The sequence below is a fragment of the Zalophus californianus genome, chromosome 15 (genome assembly GCF_009762305.2).
Source record: "Zalophus californianus isolate mZalCal1 chromosome 15, mZalCal1.pri.v2, whole genome shotgun sequence".
In the NCBI taxonomy this organism is placed as follows: domain Eukaryota; kingdom Metazoa; phylum Chordata; class Mammalia; order Carnivora; family Otariidae; genus Zalophus; species Zalophus californianus.
In genome coordinates, this window is record NC_045609.1 from 72,169,465 (window position 1) to 72,192,477 (window position 23,013).

Sequence of the window (23,013 nt, forward strand, 5' to 3'; positions counted from 1 at the left end):
GAGTGGCACAGGCCACTGACCACATGTGGCTATTGGACACTTAAAACGTGGCTAGTCCAAACTGAGATGCGCTATACATGTAAAATACAGGATTCTGAAGACTATAAAATATTTTATGTTGGTTACACAAGATATTTGGGATCTGCTGGGCTAATAGTAAGGTTCACCTGTTCTTTCCACTTCTTAAATGTGGCTGTGGGAACATTTAAAATGACCTCTTTGGCTTGTATTACATTTCTGTGAGACAGTGCCCATTCAGATGTAGAGAGGAGCCCCCCTTCTGCCAAGCATTTAGACCTGCTAAGTTCCCCTGCACTGGGGCTCCTGCATGGCTTATGCTGCTACGTTTTTACAGTAGGGTGCTCAGTAAGTGTCGAAGGAATTAGGTGAAAAATGAGTCCTCCCCCCCCTTCTGTGAAGTTAGCAACATTTACTTGCCACAGGTCACTTTCACTGGAAGCTTAATGTTGGGAGAACCAGATAGTGAAATGTTTTTAGAATTTTTTTTTAATATTTGAGAGCGAGAGCACAAGCGGGGAGGAGACGGAGAAGCAGGTTTCCTGCTGAGCAGGACCCTGGGATCATGACCTGAGCCACCCAGGTGCCTAGAATTTTTTTAAAAAGGAGAAGTGTAAAAAAAATTAGTCTATGGGACTGACATTTACAAGAATAATGGGGCGAGAGGTATGGAAAAGAGGAAACGCTCTTCCTGGAGGGCAGTTTGACAATACACATTAAAAACCTTAAATTACATATATCCTATAGGGTCCAGAAATTTACCTTTTTTCAGTTTACTCCAAGTAATTGGACAAAAGCAGGAATATCTAATTGCATGATTAAAAGTTAATGTTCAACAATAGGTTAAATACATTAGAATGTTAAGTAGTGGCTAAAAGCATAAATGTTCAAGAAGAGAAATAGAAAAGCTGGTTATGTTACAGTATGTATGGACTGAAGTGAAGATGTAAATACATATGTAAATTTAGTGGAAGAACATACACCATAATGATAACAGTGATTATGGGTAGTGGAATAGGTGTGGTTTTGCAAGTTCCTTACTGGCATTTTCTTTTTCTGCAGTGAGCACACGTGCAATGAATAACACTTTACTGGTTGAAGTATGAAAACTATAGATTATACAGGGATAGCCAACATTTATTTAGCACTTACTGTATATAGGCGTACCATTTTGCTTTATTTAGCACTTACTGTATATAGGCATTGTGCCATTTTGCTTGCTGGCGTCTGATTTTTAAAAATCCAGCACCTGCTGGACTTAATCGAGGACGCTGGCCAAAAAGGCCTGCTTATTACCTCCCACTTGCAATAATTGCAAAGGCAGGTAAACGGCAATTGCCATGACAAACAGAAGCGATGCCAAAGTCAACATCTTCGCATGGGTCTGAGCAATAAATCCTGTGGAGTCGACATTGGGTGGCACAGTATTCCCCGCTCCACCGCTCAGACACCATGAGATCCGCGCAGAAGTTAAGTCCTTTTATTTGCCGGCCAGGCCAACGCGGTGTTTAAAAATAAACGCGAGAGGGGATGCGGGCCCAGTTCCCAGAAGCGCCTGATGCACCTCCCACGGCCCGGGCCGCGCTCGCCGCCTCCCTTCGGTGAATGCTACAGGTGTCCCACGTGGCTCCCACCCTGGGCGCCCCTCCTGCCGGCCTGCAGCGCCCCCTGGCCCGAGCCGAGCCCGAGGGCCAGCACAACAGCCTCGGCGCCCGCGTCCCGCCGTGCGCTCCCTGCCGCGCTCGTCCCGGTGAGTCAGAGCACGAGCCGTCTCTGCGCCGCCAGCGGCCTCGGAAGGGGCGCCGATTACTTGTTCGCGCTCCCGGGGTGGGGATGCGCGGGTCCCGTGCTGCCCCGCGTGGACGCGCCGGCGGGGCGGCGATGCGGGCTTTGTTCGGCTTTGTTTGCGCCGCACCTGAGCTCCGCCGCGAGGCCCGCGCGCTGCACCGGGAAGCCTGCGTCCCGGGGAAGAGCGCACCTGGCGCACGCCTCCTCCGGGCTCCCCGCCAACGGCCCCGGGAGAGCCGGCCAGGGTCTTGGGACTGGGCGTGCGGCGGGCGCAGGAGCGGCCTTTCCCTTGGGTCCCCGGCACGGGGTCGCTGAGCCAAGGGGCGCGGAGCACAGGTAAGGGAACAGGGCTCGGTGGCTGTGGGTGGAGGAGGGAACGTTTTAAACCCGACCTGCTTGGCACAGTCGCAGTCTCTTAACCTGGAGGCTGCAGAAGGGGTCTCACCTTTTTAATAAAGGCTTCGGGGGACATGTCAAAGCCCCCTCCCGCCTTTTTCAGGGCATATGCTGGTGTTAAGGTGACTCCCTGTGCAATTTTCTCAGCAGTGGAGTGCCCCCAGCGAATCCTGGGGGGCTGCGCACTTGGCCACCTGCTGGGAGAGTAAATGGAAGGGTCTCAATTGCACTTTTGAAACTTGCCAGGTGGCATCGATTTAAAAACATGGTGGGCACCCACGCAGAAAAGAAGGGAGGAGGCACCTTCCTTGCCCTGAGGAATCTATGGCTCTCCAGCCAAGAGGGGCCTTTCAATGGGAACACCTGTGCTGTTTGGTGTCTTGGAACTGAATAATCAGAACCTGTATGACTTTCAGATTATGAGATTCTCTAATTAAACAACCTCCCCAACCTTTAAATGTTTTATAATTTCAGATGTAAAAATTCAAGGTCTGTTTGGCTTCCATTGTGACATTATATTAAGAAATGTGCATTTGTTGAGGAAAGAGTCAGAAAAGAGAAGGAACAAAGTCAAATGTCAGAGGAACCACTGCAGTTGGCAAAAGCCATGGGAGTGAATTTGTAGATGCTGCTGGCTTTCAGCCATTCTCTTCTTGTTGCTGATGGGGGGTACAAGGCTCCACAGACTGTTTGTTCTTCAGCTAGGATATGGCCCTTACTCTTCTTTTGTAGAAATTCAGTCCAGAACTGTCTCTTGATGGTATAGAATTTTCCAGAAGAAGTCCCCAGACAAATCCTGGGGAAAAGACAGGGGGATTCCTTCCTTCATCACACCTGTTGGACTGGAAACCATCAGTGACATATTTTTCTTTAAATTTAGTTTTTGGTCTACCATCCAGAGCTTGGAGTAACTATTTCCTTCCCCTCTGAAATGAATCCTAGATGCCCATGTTTTTACAGATGAGGAAACAGACCTAGAGAGGGCAAAAGATGCCCCAAGAGTGAATGAGAGAGCCCTCAGGAACCCAGACTCCTAGATTTTTAATGTGCTGTATATATGGCACAGTCATTAATTGGCAAGTGATGACACTAGGGATAAATAGGTGAAAATACAAGAGCCTTTTGTTACTGATGCCCCCGTCTTGTATCTTACAGAGTATTTTCATTGTATCCCCATCACCTGACAGGGTGCTGGGCACAGGGCAGATGCTCACTGGTTTTTTGTTGAATAGATAAAATTCCATGTAATTATATCATTGGAAGGGTCAGCAACATTGTGAGGTGTTTTAGGGCAGTGGTCCTTAAACTTTGTACTTCTGCACCTCACAGATCAGTTTAAAAAAAGTTTTCATCAGGAAGAATGTAACAAAATTTTTAATTTTTATCTCAACTTTTAATTTTATCCCACAAGAATATTTTTTTTGCAAATAAAACAAATCCCTCCCATCATCCCCAAGGCTAGTGAAGGTCCCTTGGGGATGTTGCACAAGAGGGGCAGCTGTCTACCCCACCCCTGCTTCAGTATCACCCCAGGCCTGTTCCCTGGGACAGCTGAATGCACTTGAAGTCCCTTTCTTTAGTTTACCCTTCATCTTGTAAACAGCTCCAGACCTCTCCCTTTCCCACCCACAGAATTACCTGCTGGCCTGCCCTCAATATGATTACTGTCCTGGATCCCTCATTTCCTTTCCTGATCCCAAGTCCCTTCTCTTCAACTGGATTTCCTTGCTCTCCATGTAGGAAACTTTGCCCTCACCCAGGGCACTTTTGTATTATAGTCTCATGTGATCCTGGCATCAACCTTTTCAGGTAAATAGGATGGGTGATGTTACCTCCATTTTTGAGGGAAGGAAATTGAAAGACTGAAGTGGAGGAATTTACTGAGAGGCTCATGCTTGGGTTTCCCAATGTCCAATTGCTCTTTGCCCTCCTTCTGTGCACTCTGTGGCCAAGCTGTCCACGTCAGAAGACCTGGGCTTGATTCCATGTTTGCGGTTCACCAGCTCTTTGACTTTGGGTCCCAACTTCCATGAGACCATTTTCTCATGTATAAAAATAGAAATGATCATGTCTGCTCTATGGGGTTATGGGTGTTAAATGAAATTAACTTATTAAATGTAATGATAATTTAACATTGTAATTTAGAAAGTGTTGGACCATTAGGAGGGATATTCACATACTCTTTCACTGGATCCTTACAATACTGCCTGAGTTCCTGAGTTTATGAAACTGAGATTCACCCCTGGTGCTAGATGAATGACCCTGAGACAGGGCAAGCTGTTGCTTGCAGTCACCCAGGTGGTCAGAAGCAGAACGAGTCCAGAATTCTGTCTCTGGACTTCTGGTCCTGTGTGCATTCTTTTAGACTTCTTCCCAGAATCCAATTAACTTGGGTCCTGTACAATTTAAGTAAGGGGTCTTCAAATATCATCAAAACAAACATCAAAATCCCTCTTGGCTAAAAATGTCTCTTAGCAGGGTTGGCAAGAGTGAGAAACCCTGAGATTCATGCCCGTCTGACCAGGGAATCCGTACAGCACATCATTCATTCCTTGGTGCTGACTTCTGGTTCTCAGACTGTTGGGTTCTGACAATTTGCGGTTCTTTTGGAGGGAGCATGACTTTCCCTGAGCGGCTTTTAAAATACTCTCCCTGCCCTATCAAACTGGAAACGTGTGGTCCACCTTCCCTGGCCTGAACCAAGTGTTTCGCCAAAGGGCCAAGGCAGGTGAATATTACAGTGAAAGACAGCAAGGGCTTCCTGACTCCACGCCTTTACCTCCGATTTTAGAGTCTTCCTGTTCACGTGTTGCCTGCTCTTGTAAAGGGCTCAGATTTCCATCCCACCAATTGAAAGGAGGCTGCCAAGGGCTCATCTAATTAGTATTTGGGGTTGGCATTGCATTTTGTAAGGAGGTAGAAGGGGTTTCCTTTTTCCACCTCGAACTTCTTTCCGATCATAGAGGAGATGGCGGGCATTGTACTGCAAAACTGCCTTCAGCTCTTGCCAGTCCGGCCCTTTTATTTCCAAAAGTAGCCATGTTTTGGCCTTCACTTCTTCATGAGCCAACATCCCTCACCTGCTGTCCCCATTGGGGCGGGTGCCGCATGGCACCAGAAGAAGGGGGGTGGGTGGGTGAAGAGCAGCTGAGTCCATGTGTGAGCGCCCCAGGAGCCAGGAATAATGTGGGATTAGCGTGGGTAATGGAACAGAAAGGAACAAATGAGGTGTTTGCAATGGAAAAGGCTTGACAAGGCTTACCTGGGAAGGAAAGATCTGTTTCTGCCCCAGGATGCAGACCACTCCTGACTACTTTGCACAAGAATGCAGAGAGTTCTGGAAATCTCACGTTATGTGCTGAGTGTGGGAGTTGCTGGCAGGTATTAGCTTGTGGAAAACTGCCAAAGGGAGGATTCAGGTGGCAGATTTTTAATTATGCTTCTGTTTCTCTACCTTAATCCCCCAGAATCGGGAAGGGATGGGTTGAACAGATCACTGGGAGGCTAGAGGGCGTCCGATCCACTGATTAGCTGTGTAACCTGGGGCAAAACAACTCTTCTGTGCCTCAGTTTTCTCATCTGTAAAATGGGGATAACACACTCGCTGGCTGGCTGCGAGGATTAAGAGGGAGTAGAGGCAGAAGTACAGACCCCGGTGGCAGGCACACGGTATATTTACTGCTCACTAGATGGTGGTAGCTGTTGGATTTTTACTATGCAGTTCATCCTTTTTTACAAAGGATGCAGGGTTGTATTTAGAATGTGGAATTAGTATTGCAAGCAGGTTTTTGGTATGGGGTCGGGGGAGACTGCATGTTTGAGATAACGGGTGGGAACAGACAGCAAGGAGTGCTATTAATACTTCACCAGCACAGAAGTAGTGTTCGTTTCCTTTATCTTGGCATAAAAAAGAATGCAGGGAGTGTAGTGAGCACAAATATTCGTCTGGAAGTCGGCGTGATGGTGCTTAGTGTACCCAGCAAGCTCGCATCTCCCCTACTGTGTGCCAGACAAGCGCAGGTGGCTGGGGCCCCAGCAGAGACTAAGACTCTATCCCTGAGGCTTTTGCCACCAGGCAGGCAAGATACATGCATCAGCAAGCAGTTTTGGTGTGGGCTGCGGGACAGGAAGTGCCGTGCTGTGGGCACAGGGTTGGGAAGCACCGCTGAAGTCCCAGAGCCAGCCCCATCTGGTCTGCACACTTATCAGGAGGCATTCGACTTCTTGCGTTGATTTGCAGATTGCCAACATAAATTTTGTTTCAATGAGCAGAAACGTAGAAGACTCTGGAAAACATTCTCCTGGGCATGCAGAGGCACATAAGAAAGCGAGGTGGAGTGGCTTTGGTTTGTCTCCTAGCGGAGGGAGGGGACCCCATGTTTCCTGAGTGCCTTCCTATGTGGTAGGAACCTTCTATACTTCTTCCAGTGTGTCCTCCTGCCTTTATAAAAAAAAATTGATAAGCCTCAGAGTCCTGCACGTGCCCAGGGTCAGAAGCTGTGACCCCAGAAAATCATCCTGAGCCTAACCAAGGACGAGACAGCATTGCACTGCCCCTTGTCCCCATGCCTTACCCTTAAACCTGGCTCCCAGGTGGGAACTTGTCCTTCATCGGTTGTATGGAGCGAGAGGAAAGAAAAGGTGTCTTTGGGGGAAAGGAAGGTCTGTCTAGCTGGCATGTGCTGGGCTGGAAGCTAACAGGAGCGGTGTTGCCCCCCCACCCCCGTCCTGTTTCCTCTCTGTCCATCTTCCCCTATGTGAAAGTTCCTGACTTTCTCGCTCTTGTAATATTCACTCTCTGGCCGCTTAGGTTAGGTGAAGATGTGAGCCTCACGGTCATTTGAGGCACAGAGACTTTCATTTTAAACTTTCCTGCAAAAGCATCTGTATTTCTTGGGGAACTCCGGATTTCCAAGGCAGCCCTTACTCCCCAGCCTGCTCAGAATCCTCTGAATGAGGAGTCAAGTTCTGTTTTGTTGCTGCAGCTGGGAGATGTGTTCTTAATGTCCTGGCAGAGATGGTGGAGGGTGTTTGACAACAGAATTCATTTTAGTGCTAGTTACCTTAAAGGCATTTGGTGAGCTGCTGAGGATGAGCAGGAAACTCCCACCCCGCGTTTTGGAGAAATGACATCCGCCAGTGGAGACGGTGGGGGGGGGGGGGGGGCGATCCAAAGACCCAAGATACATAAATGAAAACTCGGCCCTTCCTCCACGTTCTTACATGCAGGAATGCAGGAGAGCATTGTTTACTTAAGACGTCTGATTTGGATGCATCAGGAGGAAGTGAGTTTTTCTGGGCTGCACCCCTGGGTACCCCACGCTGTACCAACCACCTTGCCCTCTGCTCTCTTCTCTGGAACCCGGGGGGTGGGGGGAGGGTGGGTTCCCTGCAGTGGTTCCCTTTCCATATCTCTGCCTGGGATTTTCTCTTTGGAATTGTCCCCTGAGTGAATGTCAACATTATGTGTTTAACAGAAGGAAACCAGTAAGACCTGTCTTTTTTTTTTTTTAAATGGACAAATGTAATGTGGAGGGTAAGACCTTGAATAGGTACTGGTCCCAAAAGGTAAAAAATAGAATTTCTAGAACCTATTGTTCAGATATTTTTAGATTTCTCCCTGCTAACTTATACTGGGGGGAAAATGTCTATAAATTTCATTCTGTATGATCCCTTTCAGCTCTTATACTACTTGCGAGTACATTGCTAAAGTGTAAGACCGTCTGAATTGTACATCATATCTTTGTGGTTGAAAAGATAATGATTATTTCCTGGGCCTCACAGCTAAAATTAGAAGTATATCTCATGTATGTGCTCTTATAGAATCAAATTACAGTCTATCGTTCTTATTAAAAGCTCTTACTTTCCACCTTTATCTCCCTCAAAAATTGTTTTCAGGCCCCATGGAACTGAATATTACCTATACTATAAACATGATTAGGCAATAATAATTAAAAAAAAAAACCCTTTTGTTGCACATTACTTTTTATAAATAATTTGGAAAGTGTAGCCTTCTAGACCTTGCTAGAAGGTTTCAGAAAATGAGGATATTAGAAATCAAATCTTCAGTCTCTCTGATTCTAACTCCTCATAAGAAATGGAGGCACTGAGAAGGAGGGACTTTACTCAAGGTCATATGGCTGGTCAGGGCCTAGCCAAACTAGGACCCAGGACTCTTAACCTAGGGCAGAGCATACCTTCCTAGAGTCTGTGAAGGAGCTGCAGGGGTGGGGGGATGAGTGTCTGGGAAAGATGTTACACCATCCTTTGAAACAAAGTCATTGGAGCAAAGTCTCCCATGACTTTTAGGGAGTTTGGGTGTTTTTCTGGCTAATATACTTATTATGGCAAGGAGGAGCCTCTAGGGTCATCTTTGTGCCCTCAAAAAGGCTAAGTAGTTTTCTTCTCATTTGGGGGTGACTTGGGGGTACACAGAGTTAATTGCTGATGCTTTTTTTCCTGTCCTGTCCTATAGTTATATCAACATGCCCTCTTTCCTGTTGCTGGAAGTCCTCTTCATTTTCCTGTTTTCTGGAGGTAAGCTTTTTTGGTTAGGGGTAAGGTGTTAAAGGGTTTGGTTTGCTTCACATCATGTCAATTTTAACTTCTAAACGTCTCTCAAATACATCTGCAACTCTCTACTCCATGGCCACCTGCCTAGTGTGAGCCCTATCATCTCATGCTTGGACCACTGCAGTAGTCTCCCGATTGGCCTCCTGGGTCCACCTGGTTCTGCTCTAGCCCATTGTGCACAGAACAGTCATTTCAAAATGCAAATCTGGGGAGCTGGGCGGCTCAGTTGGCTAGGTGTCTGAGTCTTGATTTTGGCTCAGGTCATTTCATGGTCGTGAGATCGAGTCCCACATTGGGCTCCGCACTCAGTGGGAAGTCTGCTGGAGATTCTCTCTCTCCCTCTCCCTCTGCCCACCCCCAAGCTCTCTCTAAAATAAAAAAAATAAATCTTAAAAAATAATGCAAATCTGATCATGCCTGGACCCCTCTCCACCCCTACCCCCTGCCTAGATTTTTTTTTAATTTACTTGAGAGAGAGAGAGCGTGTGAGAGCGAGCAGCAGGGAGGCTCAGAGGGAGAGGGAGAAGCAGGCTCCCTGCTGATCAGGGAGCCCAATGTGGGGTTCGATCTCAGGACCTGAGATCATGACCTGAGCAGAAGGCAGCTGCTTAACTGCCTGAGCCACCCAGGCTCCCCTTGCCTAAAATTTTTAAATGATACCTCATTGCTCTTAAGAGACCTTGCTTGATCTGACCTCAGGCCTCCTCTGGTACTCTCTCCCTCTGCGCCAAAGCCCACATTCCTCCAAATCCCGCCCAGCCCCCTTGCTCCCTCCCTGCCTACGGGTTCTCATAGGTGACCCCTCCGCCTAGATCACCCCCTCACACAACACTGCCACCCCGGCAAACTCCTACTCATCCGTCAGCACCCAGCACAGTTCCTCCAGGTCCCCCAGGTGAGGTCAGTTCCCTTAATACCTGTAGCCCCGGGCACCTCTGCTATGTAGTACTTCTGTGTGAATTTTTAAAAACTTAGCGTCCATCTTCTGTACCAGATAGAAGCTCCACAAGAAAGAGATCCTACATATTGTGTATCCACTACTGTATAATCTCGGCGCCCAGCACCGGGCCTGGCACACAGGAGTGTTCCAGAAGTGCATAGATGAATGAATAATGGAGTAAATCAACTCTGTTTTTACTCCTCTCCCAAATTCTAGCCTTGTTAAAATGAGGTGGTAGAAAGGAAACAGAGTGTCTTACAGGTTGCTGTCCTATAAGTAAGAACAAGTAGACAGGGTGTCCCGCCGCCCAAGTCTAGCTCAGGATCCTCTTGTGGTCTGTGAGCCTCTGCTGTGTTGAATCCTGCTGTCACCTGCCTGTTCTGGGGAGATAAGAGAGGCTGGAAGAAGGTGGGTGGTAGCTCAGCACCCCTAGCCCCCCTCTCTAAGCCACGTGGGTAGATGGTGTAACATAGGAGCTTTGTGGTCGGGGACTGGGGAGCAATGAGGTATGTTTGGGGACAGGGCCTGAAGGAGGTCCCCGGAGGCTCAGGCACAGCCCAGGTTCTGCTCTAGCTCATTGCAGAACTTTGCCTTCAGTAGCCCTGTCCAGTTTGCAGAGCACTTGACCTGACCGTTCCTGGGTTGGACAGATGAGGCAGGGGAGGCCCGGTGAGGCTTGTGACTTGCCCAGGGTCGCACAGCTGTTGGTAGCAGAGCTGGGACAAACGTCTTCTGACTTCTGGGCTAGCCTCACCACTGGGGGCTCCTCTGAGGGAGGAGAAGGTACAGGAATCATCTGACTAGGCCTCTGTTCTCTTACCTAAAGTGAAAGGGTTTGACTAGATTAGTGATTCTTGCTCCTGCCCACTCCTTAGCCCCACCCATCCCTGCAGGAAATTAAAGTTCTGGAGCCCAGGTAGGTGGCCTCCAGAGGCTGGGCTGCTTTGGTTAGAAGAGGAACCGACAGTCACACAATCATCAGCTCCCTGTTCTGTGGGGGAAGCTCTGCAGAGTCCTGAGGTGACCTCGTAGGGGAGCAGAGGGGACGTCACCCAAGGTACAAGGAGAGCTCATCTGAAGCCTGGCACCTGCCATAACAGCTGAGCACACGCTATAGAAAGACACATTCGCCGAGTGACACCTTTAGTGAGTGGTGTCTGGTCCCAGCCTTCCCCTCAGGGGGAGGCTGCTAGCCTGTCTCCAGCTGGGGCATTTGCTGGTAAGACTTGTAAAAAGGACCAGTGTTTTTCTGGGTTTTTTTTGTAGGGTCTTGGAGATTCCTTGGCTCCTGGGCCCTTTGCAATCATTCATGGGCTTACTCAGGAAACCTTAGTGCGTACGTGCGGTACACGTAGGCTTTGAGAGCCTGTCTGGAAATGTTCCTGCCCTCGGGAGCTTCTAGAGCAGCTGGGCCGATGGGAGCAGCTCAGCATGATGGGAGGAGGCACGGGTCGGTAAGACCTTGCTCTCGGAACGCAGTGAAGCAGAGAGCCTCCGTGTTCTGGAAGACCAGTTTGCTGAATTAGTGAATTTTCGGGTTTTGAAGCATTGCCCAGCCTCTGTCCCAACATGTGCCATTTTTTATGCGAGTGGAAGGGTTTTTTTCTCCCTGAAAACCTAGTCTACGGTCTTTATTTGTAGTTTGTCTTGTTTCTGCCTCTGGTGGCAAAACCGCAGTGGCAGACTGTCAGATTTTTGTCCGATACTCTTGTCTGCGGGGCTAATGGCTGGTTCCGTATTTTGGCCAAGAACCATCCTCTGTGAGTCGAGATTGAGGGAAGGGCCTATCAGGTGAGCAGAAACCGTCCACTGGAAGGTTAGGTGGAGAGAACTGGGAGATACGTTAGTTTGCACTGGTGAGTAGTGAGTGGAGAGGAGCCAGAGAAGATGGGGCTGGGGCGAGCCCAGGAGGTGGCTGACTAAGGGGGTGTGTGTCACAAGCAAGAGGCATCCCCACCCCAGACCCTGACTTTTTCTTTTGTTTTTTTCCCTCCTAATGACTTTCTTGGCAGTCACAGATCCCCTTGGGCCCAACGTACCTGCCTGGCGTGATTCCCCGCCCCCATTCCCTGTTACCCCCTTTCTCAACAGCCCCCCCACATTTCTTCATCCGCCCCCTGCCTGGCCTGCTCCCCTGCTCTGCCCACCTCACTGTATTTCCTCCTTGCTTACCCACCACACGTGGATATTTATAAAGCTTCTGCGCGTGGACTCCTGCTGGTAGCCATCAATCGAGTGCACTTGGCTTTTCAGAATAGCCCTCCAGGTGGCACCCTCATGGCCTTTAGGACTTCCATCACGATTGGCTCGTGTTCAGCAGTCTGGGGCTTCCTTAGCATGTTACCCCTGCTCTCAAGAGTTTATTTTTTAAACGTACCATCATTACCATTTTACTGGACATCATATAAGAGAACGAAAGATATACCAGGAACTTCCTATCCCAAAACTTCTTAGCCCTTGTTCATATTAATTGCACTGAACACATTTATCAGCGTTTACTCATAGCCCTGTCTTTCTGGATATTTGTTATCTCCACCATTCCTCCATCACAAGTAACCCTGAAAGGAGAATCCTGATGTACCTTTTCCCTTCTCTAAAATTGTTCTTCCTTCGAATCCCTTCCCAGGTGCCATACTACAGGGGCAAAGGCTGTAAGCTGCTTTATGACTCTTCATTCATTTGGCCAAATTGTTTTCTAAAAGGGTTCTACCAGTTTTCAGGGCCACCACTGGGAAGGTTTCTCCTGATTTGATCTTTCCCCATTTACATTTAAATGTAGAAGCTGGTCATTTAATTTCGTAGTTAAAAGGGTATCTTATTGTTTGGGTTAAAAACATTTTGTCACCTGTTCAAACAGTTTCCCTTGTGCTTGTCTCTGAATTGTATGTTTATATCCAAGGTTAATTTTTATGGTAAGGTGCTGCACCCCGGAGGGGCACCCAGTTTTTATGCCTAACCAGGGGCAAAACTCATCAGAATCACAGGCTCTCTGAATCCCCTTCTATGTATATTTTTAATTTTTTGCTTCAAAATGCCCAAATTTAAATACAGAGATACCTGATGAAGCAATTGGAGGGGTTTCTGGTGATTTTTGAGATGCAACGTCCTTAAATTCCTCCACATTCCAGTTTTCCCTTTCACTACCTGTTGGTTCTGGTCACATAATGTGGACAAAGACTCCTCCCCTCTCTGCTTTGTGATGACTGCTTCTGGTGTCTTCTCTCCTAGTACGCCAGTCTCATCCTCTTCAGGAAGTCCACGTAAGCAGGGAGACCATTGGGAAGATTTCAGCGGCCAACAAAAGTAAGCCTACGTGTTAGTCAACCTTCTAGACCCCCATGTTGGCCTCTGCCTGACTCCAGAATGTTCCTGCCCCACTCCCATCTTCCTTTCACACTGTGGCCAGAGTCATTTTCCCCCAACAGGCTTGACCTAGGTCCCCATCCTGGGTGAAAACCTTGGGTAAATCCTTGTTGCTGAATTTCTTGGTCTTGCTCGGGAGTCCTCTGCTATGTGACCACTGTCTCCCCAACCAGCTTCATCTCCCTCCGTGTTCCTTCGTCTTCCACCCTTTTCAGCATCCACTCCACCTGCTCAAGCCACACCAGCCTGTTCCCAGAGACCCTGCATGTCCCTCCCTCCCTCTCCCGTGAAATCCCCCTCAGTCACTGCCTTCTGGGTGGTGCCTTCTCGCTGGTGCTTCTCTGACTTCCACTCTCCTACGTCCTGACGTTGAGGTGGTGGGGTGTGGATTCTGTAGCTAGACAGCCTGAGTTTGCTTCCCAGCTCCACCGCTTACTGGTACTTTGGCCTTAGGGAGGTTACTGAATTGTCCTGTGTCCTTCTTCCTCATCTCTCCACTGAGAGTAAAAACCATACATCTGTTTAGGGGTGGGGTGGGGAGGTAGGGAGCTGATCACTAAAGGGTCTAGAGTTTCTTTTTGAGGTGATGGAAAATGTCCTGATATGACTGTGGCAAGGATGGAATGTATCTGTGAATATACTAAAAGCCACTGAATTATATATTTTACTCTATTTTTTTAATTAAATTTTTTTTTTTTGAGAGAGAGAGAGAGAATGTGTGCATGAGTTGGGGAGGGGCAGAGGGAGAGGAAGAGAGAGCATCCCAAGCAGGCTCCACACTCAGGGCAGAGCCCAGTACGGGACCCAGTCTCAACAACGCCGAGATCATGATTGGAGCTGAAATCAAGATGTTTAACCGAGCCACCCAGGTGCCCCCTGAATTGTATACTTTACATGGATGAATTCTTTGGTATGTGAATTGTATCTCAATAAACCTGTTAAAAAAATTAAAAAATAGCAATCTATCTTAGGGTGGTTATAAGAATTAAATTAGCACATATAAAGTGTCAGAGGCAGTGCATGGCATATAGGGAAGACACAGTCAGTGCTATCCTCGCTTGAACTCTGGGGTAATGCAGCCTCATGCACGAGGGTATCTGGCTGGCTCCTGGACTAGATCGTGGCCCCCAAGGGCTGGGACCAAGGCTCTTCGGTATCCCTCACTGGTCCAGTAGCCCGTCCTCTTACGGCTCCATTCGCATTGTTGAGTTAGACTCCTCCAGTATTGCAGAGACTTCCACACAAGGGCCTTTTGGTGAGCTTTGTGCCCACTGTGGGGGGCGGGGCAGGGGAACGTACTTCCTGCTGCAGAGGAGAGCCGCCTCTGGCCGGGACCTTCTCCTGTGGTGTTTTCACCCCAACCCGATCCACCCCAGAGTTGTTTCTGCCTCCATCCTGCTTCGGGAGGGAGACCCTCTGGGAACCAGAGGGCAGAGAAGCCGGCTGTCACCCACTGTGTTCTGCTCTCCCCTAGTGATGCAGTGCTCGGCTGCAGTGGACGTCCTGTTTCTGATAGACGGATCGCACAGTGTCGGGAAGCGGAGCTTTGAAAGGTCTAAGCACTTTGCCATCATGGTCTGTGACGCTCTGGACATCAACCCTGAGAGGGTGAGTGCACGTCTTGTCATCTTTGTATTAGGGCATCTGTGGTCACAAGTGACAGAAATCCAGTTCTAAGCAGAAGAGGACATTTATAGGGCGCCTGGGTGGCCCAGTGGGTTGGGCATCCGCTTAAGTAGACCGAGGCCGCCTCGGGGGCTGGCGATTCTCCTTCTCCCTCTGCCCCTTCCCCGGCTCGTGAGTGCCCACACTCTTCTCTTTCTGTGTCTCTAAAATAATAAATAAATAACTCTTTAAAAAAAGAAGAAGAGGACATTTACTGGCTCGTGGAACAGGAGACCAAGGGGGTGGGTCCTGGTTCTAGGCATGGCAGGATCCAAGGGCTCATTCCATCAGTTTTGTGTTCCTTGGTTGGCTTCCTTCCCACGCAGGCTTTCCTTACATGGAAGATCTGCCCCGCACTGCCCTTCAACCTAGTGATCCCGGTTAAAAGAAAGTGGGTTTCTGTCCCGGCACACACGGCGGAAGGTCCCAGGGAGGGCTCCCATTGGACAGGCGTAGGTCACATGACAATCCCTTGACCAATCCCCGGAGTCAGAGGGGTTAGAGGCTCTGGCCACGTGTGAGTCATGGGCTGATCCGCGTTCTCGGTTGCCCACTAGCGAGAGGTGTTTATGGAACAGTGGAGAAGGGAAAGCATACAGACAGACAAAAACTCTACCTCGGAAGATCAGAGTCGCAGTATGAAGTGCAGCTCCCACCCCGTAGGTTCACTTGAGAGGAGCTCCTCCTGCCTGAGTGAATCCAGCCAGTTTCTTCATTTCTTGCCCTTCCTGGCTCTGAGAGCCGCTCTTAAATAGCAGCAGATTGTGCTGACTGTGGCTCTCACTGCTAAAAGGGGCATCTTGGGACAACCCAGTAGAAAAATGGGCAACGAATACCGTTCTCAGAAATTGAAACACAAGTGGCCCTTAGACATATGAAGAGATGCCCAGCCTCACCCACTGTAACAAACACAACTCCCACCGAAATACCATTTTCACTTACTGGATAAGCAAAAATCCAGTTTGGTGACTTGCCCTGGTGGCAGATCTGTAGAAATGGGTTTGCACTGATGGTGGGAGTATAACCTGGTGCAACCTCTAGGAAGGGAATCTGGCAGCGTCTGTCAGAATTACAAAGGCCTGGACCCTGTGACTCAGGAATTCCACCCCAAGGAATTTATTCTGCAGATACTCCCACAGATGCAAAATATCACACAGTTATTCCTTGCAGAGTTGTTTACGATCGTAAAAGATTTCAGGTAATCCACATGCCCATTCACAGGGAACAGGTGATTTCATTAGGGTGCATTCATAAGGGAAACATGGGGCAACTGTAGAAAGTGAATGGGGAAGCTCTCTTGGATGGAGGGGACTCAGCCCAGATGAGAGTGAAAAGTAAGGTGCAAATGGTATATGTAACATGTTACTTTTTATGAAAAAGAAAGGGTGGTAAAAGGTCTATGTTTGTACTTGGAGAGATCTGTAAAGAGGCTAAGAGCAGTGATTTGCTCTCAAGGGGGAGGCCAGGAACTGAGCAGATGGGGTACAAATCCAGGAGGAGACTCATCCGTTTTATTTTTTTTTATACTTGATGGATTTTGAACCATGTGAACCTACTCAAAAATCAAAATTTAAGAAGGGTGTTTTGGTCTGAAAAGCCATACTTAACTTGAATTAGAGACTACTTGCAAACAGGTTGCAGAAGGAAGTGGTTTTCTAAGATGACATTCCTGGGTTAATCCCAGAAAAACCTCTAGGACTGAAGAGCAAAAGTGGCTTTTAATGAAAGCCAGATTTTCTCCAGAATGGCAGGTAATTTGAGGAGAGTGAGCACATCGTCCTGGACCGCAGGCTGTCCGGCACGACCATCCAAAGACACCATAGCAGAAACCATTCCATCTGGGCTTGAGCCGCCTGGAAGTTCCATCTGTGAAGCCATTGCAGGTCCTCTGAGGGCCAGGGCCAAGGACTGCTGAGTCCCCACCTTCTTCTGCACAGGGTCCTGCTTTTCAAGGGAGGTGTTTCCCCCATGAAGTTTCATGAGTTATTTGTGGAGAAAGAGCCATAAAGATCAAACGTTTGATGTTGGCAGTGAGGTAGTGCGTGTCCTGAAATGGGTGGCCTGGAGGCCCCGGAGGATGGTAGGTTGGGAGAGAAGAGCTGTGTGGATTATTGGTGAACATTTTACAGATGAAGAAACAGGCTCAGAGAGGCTAAGTAACTGCCTGGGGTCACACAGTAACCGGAGGACACAGCTAAGTGTGGAAGGACTGGGGCTCTTGACGCTCAGCTCAGGACCTGCTCCATTAGGTCCTTTGTCCCTCCCTGTGGGTGGTTCCTGGGTCAGGATGAGGTGACCCTCAGAAGTCACACCCTATCACATGGCAGATGGATAGCTGGCATGGTGGCACTGTGTGTGTGTGTTTGTATTTGTGTAAGGGGTGGGTGCTGATGGAACTCACAGTCTGCCAAGAGGGTAGGAAAACCACCACAAAAGACTTCATGGCTGGTGTGTGCTGGTGCAGCTGTGTCAACCACAGGTCCCCAGAGTTCAGGGAATTAAAACCCGGTGTTGCCAGACTACATCTAAAATATGGCATTATGTTCCGGAGGCTGATTTTTTAGGTTAGAAATTGGCAAACCAGGCAGTACCCACCCCAAGGAGCCAGAACAGTGAGAGCCCTGGAAACTTCCATAGATGAGGGAAGCTGATTATCATGTTCAGGTGAAAGAGGGTGCAGAGTGGCTCTATTTCATTCAGACAGAATCTGGGCATTCAGAGGGCTCTGTTTGGGCTGGACCTGAGAAAAACTTTCTCGCAGCAAGACTCGTTGAGCAAGGGGGTTGGGAGCGCAGTCTGTTTCAGTGAGTGAGTGAGCATGCGGACCTCAAGCCGCTCAGACTTGCTGGAATGCTAGCAAAGGGTGTTTGCAGGAGAGCTGTTAAAGACGGTTCGATCTGATTTGTGCTTCAGGCTTTCTGCTTTTGCTGCTGCATTTCTCTGACTCCTTATTCCTCCATGTGCAAGGGACCTGCACCTTATTTTACTTTCTAAAACTTTAGCTTTCAAGTCGCTATAAGTTAAGGCTTGTCATGGATGCTCCATTGTGGAGGTCGACGGAAGGTGTTTGAAGTCTTCCTCCCAGCAATTAAAAGCCGAGAAGTTCACTTCCTGGCTCTAATACAGTGATTGCAGCGGAGAGCAGAGCGATTATAGAGTGGTGAGCAATCTGAGCAGGCTCTCTCCTGAGCATACAGTAAACCGAAGATAAAAGGCAACTGCTTTGCTCCCAAACCACCAATTATATTAAATGCCTTAACCACTGACTCAAGCTATTTCCATCTTGTTTTGTTTTGAAGTTGTAGCCTTCCTGTTTGATTCGAGTAAATACACCCAGCTGCTGCTGGTCTCAAGGGAGTTGTTTTTTTAACCAAGTAATCATTCACATGGTTCAGTTAAAACACATTCAATGCCGAGTGTCCCTACTCACATATTTTCCATCCGCCCAGTTTTCCTGCCTGCTTGCTTTTTAAAAAAAGATCTATTATTTATTATTTATTTGCGAGAGGGAACGTGCACACATACATGGTAGGGAGGGGCAGAGGGAGAGGGAGAGCGAGTCTCAAGCGGACTCCATGCTGAGCGTGTGGCCCGATGCTGGGCTCAATACCATGACCCTGAGATCACATCCAGAGCTGAAACTCAGGAGTTGGACATGTAACTGACTGCGCCACCCAGGCGCCCCTGTCCCTACCTGCTTCCATGAGCATCCTTCCGGAATCGCTTCATGCGAACAAAGGAATATGAAGTATATCATGCTATATGCACTGTTCCATCCCTCGCCTTTTCCTCTTCATGTTATCTTGGAATTCTTTCCATATGTAGGTATATAGGTAACCTGGCCTTAATATAGATCTATATTATTTTTTACAGCTTACGTTCCATCATAAGGATTTCCTGAGGATTAATTAACCAATCCTTTATTGACATTTGATGTTACAAATACACTGTGAGCTCGTAAATTCATTATCTCACACATATGGAAGTATATCTGTAGGATAAATTCCCACTAGCCCTATGTAATTGTAACTTTTTATTTAAGATTATTTATTTATTTATTAACTCCAGGGAGTTGAGGGGAGAAGAGGGAGAAGCAGACTCCCCACTTAGCAGGGAACCTGATGCGGGACTCTATCCCAGGACCCCAGGATCATGACGTGAGCTGAAGGCAGATGCTGAGCTACCCAGGTGCCCCTGCAATTGTAACTTTCAATAAATATTGACAAAGTGCTCTGCATGGATGCAGTAACATTTATGTTCTTACCAGAAATGTTTGAGAACTTGCTAGTTTCCCCTGCAAACATTGTATTTAGCTTTTTGCTACATCTCCGTGTGGTACAGTTAAGCATCTTTTCTCATCCTAAAGAGACATTTGTATTTCCTGTGTGATCACTTTGCCCATTTTTCTATTGTGTTGTTGGTCTTTTACATGTGAATTCCTAGACACTCTTTACATATTGGGAAAACTAACCCTGTACCTCTGACTTGAGCTGCAAACAACTTTTCTGTTTGTCTTCATTTTTTATTGCATTGTGGCATGTTTTGCCCTGCAGAACTTTTTTTTTTTTTTTTAAAGATTTTATTTATTTATTTGGGGGAGAGAGAGCACAAGAAGTGGGAGGAGCAGAGGGAGATGGAGAAGCAGCCTCCCCGCTGAGCAGAGAGCCTGACGTGGGGCTCTATCCCAGGCCCCTGGGATCATGACCTGAGCTGAAGGCAGACGCTTAATGACTGAGCCACCCAAGTGTCCCAGAACTTTTCTTTATGTAGTCAGATTTATCAACTTTTTCCTTTATGGCTTCTGGATTTCAAGGCACAGGTCTTTTTCCACTTTGAAGTTATGAAGACATTCAAGTTTTCTTCTGAACTTTCATGGTTACATTCTTACACGTGCAAATCTTGAATCCATTTGTGATTGATCGTCTATTTTGTAGGTGGCTGTTCAGTTGTCCCAGTATCACTTACTGACTGGACTATCTTTCCCCCACTAGTTGGAGATGCCACCTTGATCACAAGCTGACTTCAAGGGAGATTTCCAAAGGGTTGTTCCTCAGAATCTCCTGAGCTTCCCTACTGCTGTTTTCCAGTGTCCAACACCCACCCACCCACCCACGACTTAAATTTCTTCCTACTGAAGACTCTCACCAGCTCCTCCTTAGAACTTCTTGTTAAAGCAAGATCTGCTGGGCTATGCTCATTGGGAGCAGACACAGCTGGCCCGGTGGGGCTGAGTGCTTTGATGGTCTCCAAAGCACCAAGTCTGTTCAGGGATCAGCAGTGAAGGAGTTCAAGTAGTAGGTAAAAGGCAGCCTTATTACTGAAATATGAATCACTTGGCCTGTTTGCAATCTTGGCCAGAATTGGGGTTGGTTAAGAGCATAGTAGCGAGAATGCAGTTTCTCCAGGGGTTTTGGAGAGCCAATGATTGGGTACAGGGCGTGGGCCCTCGAGAGGAGCCCTAAATGTGTATAGCCTTTTCTGCTCGAGACAGGCTAGTGTCCTAAGGGCCCAGAAAGTGACTTTATTCAGTTTCCCTTCTCTGGTTTTGGAAGGCATTGGAGTTTCTCAAATGGCCTCCTGAATGAGGAGGCCAAGTCTGTTTGGAATCACCCATGGCTCTGACTCCTTCCCCTGCGCAGGCCCTTCAGCTCCAGTGTTGCATGTCCTCCAGTGTGACTCCGGTCAGGAGAGCTGGCTTTTCCCCAGCATGGCAGGAGCAGGCCTGGAAGGACCGCCCCACGCCCACCCGTTCACTTCTGTGGCACCCCGGGCTGGGTCGCAGCATGCTGCTGCAGGCCCGCGCTGGCTAAGGAGGCAAGCGGTGTAACTGAGGCTTAGTGAGCACCGGAGGCACAAAGTCCAACGGCCCGGTTCCCCTTCTCACTAGCCCTGGGCCAGATCCATGTCCTCTCTGCATTTTAGTTTCTCCAGCAGCTACGTGAGTATTGATGGCGCCTCTGGGGGTTAAATGAAATAATGTGTGAGATTGCTGAAAACAGTGCCTGCACCTGGGAGGCCTTTGGAAGTGTGACCAGAAACCCAGCCCTAGAGATGCTCACAGCCCCAGCCGGGAGAGCTGCCAGAATGTGGGCTGAGAAGTTTGAACTGGTGGTTGTCAGTACAGCACATAGGCAGAGTCACTGTTTCCTTCCAGATGCTCCTCCCGGTCTTTGGAACCTTCTTTCAGGGACACTGGAGAAAACCCTGGTACTGGTATTTGTTGAGTGGGCGGGAGGCAGGGTCATTCACCTTTCTCGTCCCTTCTTGTCCCTTAGGATTGTTTGTGACGACCTCGCTCTCAGACCCCTGGGCCCTCTGTCTCCTACTGCAGGTCAGAGTGGGAGCACTCCAGTTCAGTTCCGCTCCTCGTCTGGAATTCCGCTTGGATTCGTTTTCATCCCAACAGGAGGTGAAGGCAAAAATCAAGAGGATGGTCTTCAAGTATGTATGATCAGATGCCTCCATGGTTAGGATGAAGCCAGGGGCTCTTCAGATCGCTCCCTAGAAGGGTGTGATTGGCCCAAGGGAGGGCTGTGGTTTGGCTTCCGGAACCCCCGCTGTACACAGTCTGTAATGAGAATTCCCTTCTCAAGACTGCTCCTTATTATTACATAACAGTGTCCCAGGTGGGAACTTACATGCAAGTTAAAAAAGAAAGTCTATTTGCTGCTATTGTGTGGAGTTGCTAGTTAACCTGGGACCAAGTGGCTAGTGAAGGTTGAGACCCGTCAAGAGCATGGGGCGGTGGGAAGAACTCTGGCTCTTTCTCCCAGTTCTTTCCCTGGTCACCACTGTGGCTGGGGTGGCTCGCCGTACTTCTTGGAGCCTCGTTTTTGTCTTCTAGAAAGAGTCAGTGTTCTTCTGTTACTAAGAATGCTTTAAAAATTTCTGATTAGCTATTTATGTTGATTGTCCGCCAGTGTGACTGTTCTAGAGAGCTCATGCACATACATGCCCTATAAATTATGTATGTAGTAGGGTCATAACATTATTCACCTCACGAGTCAGCTGATGTGTGTGTATATGCAAATATGCATATGTAAATATACACATTTTATGTTTTATATACATGTGTATTATATACACATACATCTTTATGTGAAAGTGTGTTATACGTGCATGCTACACGCACACGTTTACAAACCCACACTTCCACTCTGATCTCTGGGTCCTCTGTGGTGTCTGCTGCCCCTTTTGTAGGTGTGCCCACTGATGTCCCACTGATGTCCATGGCCCCAGCCCTTTATAGCCAGCCCCCAACTTCAGTTGCAAAGGCCCTAGACTCTGCGGCCCTTTTCCCAGTCATGGGCCTCTGTACGTCTGCCAGTGCCCTCAAGAAGCCCGCACTCCCACACTGGGCACAGCAGGAACTTTGGGGGCCCTATAGGCACCCTATACGCACCCCCAGTGGCTTCATCTCAGGTTATTTATCCCAGCCCAGGGGTACCCTGAGCAGAATGAGAGGCAAGTCAAATGCAAGAAAGTACAAGGGAAAAGAGCACATTGAAATGTTTGTTAAAAATGACGTCAGTGTCCACGGGTCTCTCCTAGTTCTTTGGAGCCTTCTACCCCTCCAAGAAGGATTTCCTATAGAGAAACAGTCTTGGGCTCCGATACCCAGAGCGGCCCTTGTTAAATTGAGATCCTTGGTCAGAAGGTCTGGGTTGGAGTTGCCTAGGGAGTGTGTCAAAAATGCAGGTGCTGTGGTTCCCTCCCAGACCTACTGAATCCTTCTCTGGGCTTAGGATACTTAGACACTAGATACTTAGGATCTGTACTTTTGAAAGGTCTCTCCCACTGCCTCCCTCCCCTATGATTATTATGCACATTAGCCTTTTAAAAGCACCTTATTGACATATAATTTAAATACCATAAAGTTCACACACTTCATAGGGACAGTTCAGTGATTTTGAGTGTTTTTTCCAGAGTTATGCAACCATTACTGTAATCTAATTTTAGAACATTTTCATCATCCCAATGAGAAAACGTAAACAGACATTTCTCCAGAAAAGATATTTAAATGGTCAATAAGCACTTGAAACGATGCTCAGTGTCCTTAGTCATTAGGGAAATCACATCAAAACTGTAGTGAGCTCCCACTTCACACCCATTCACAAGGCTAAGATAAATGACAGTAGCAAGTGTCGGCAGGGACGTGGAGAAATTGGAACCCTCATGCACTGCTGGTAGGATTGTAAAATAGTGCAGCAGCTTTGGAAACAGTCTGGCTGGTAAACACAGACTTACCATATGACCCAATGACTCTACTC

General features: G+C 48.1%; 1 protein-coding gene across 12 annotated transcripts in view; it reads left to right on the forward strand.

The window, feature by feature from the left end:
- Nucleotides 1-1,518: 1,518 nt before the first annotated feature.
- VWA2 (von Willebrand factor A domain containing 2) overlaps nt 1,519-23,013 on the forward strand; it is a 52,949-nt gene continuing 31,454 nt past the window's right edge. For 6 of the 12 annotated variants that reach the window (XR_003519735.2, XM_027592477.2, XM_027592539.2 and 3 more), the window contains exons 1-5: nt 1,809-2,142; nt 8,678-8,739; nt 12,944-13,018; nt 14,553-14,686; nt 21,075-21,184. Coding sequence is in view for 11 of the 12 variants with exons in the window: in XM_027592477.2 (XP_027448278.2) it covers nt 8,688-8,739; nt 12,944-13,018; nt 14,553-14,686; nt 21,075-21,184 (371 nt within the window). In the remaining variant the exon portion in view is untranslated. Of the gene's footprint in view, nt 1,769-1,806; nt 2,143-7,431; nt 7,488-8,677; nt 8,740-12,943; nt 13,019-14,552; nt 14,687-20,305; nt 20,682-21,074; nt 21,185-23,013 lie in introns of those variants that run through there. The other 6 variants (XM_027592479.2, XM_027592483.2, XM_027592491.2 and 3 more) reach the window with 6 other exon arrangements.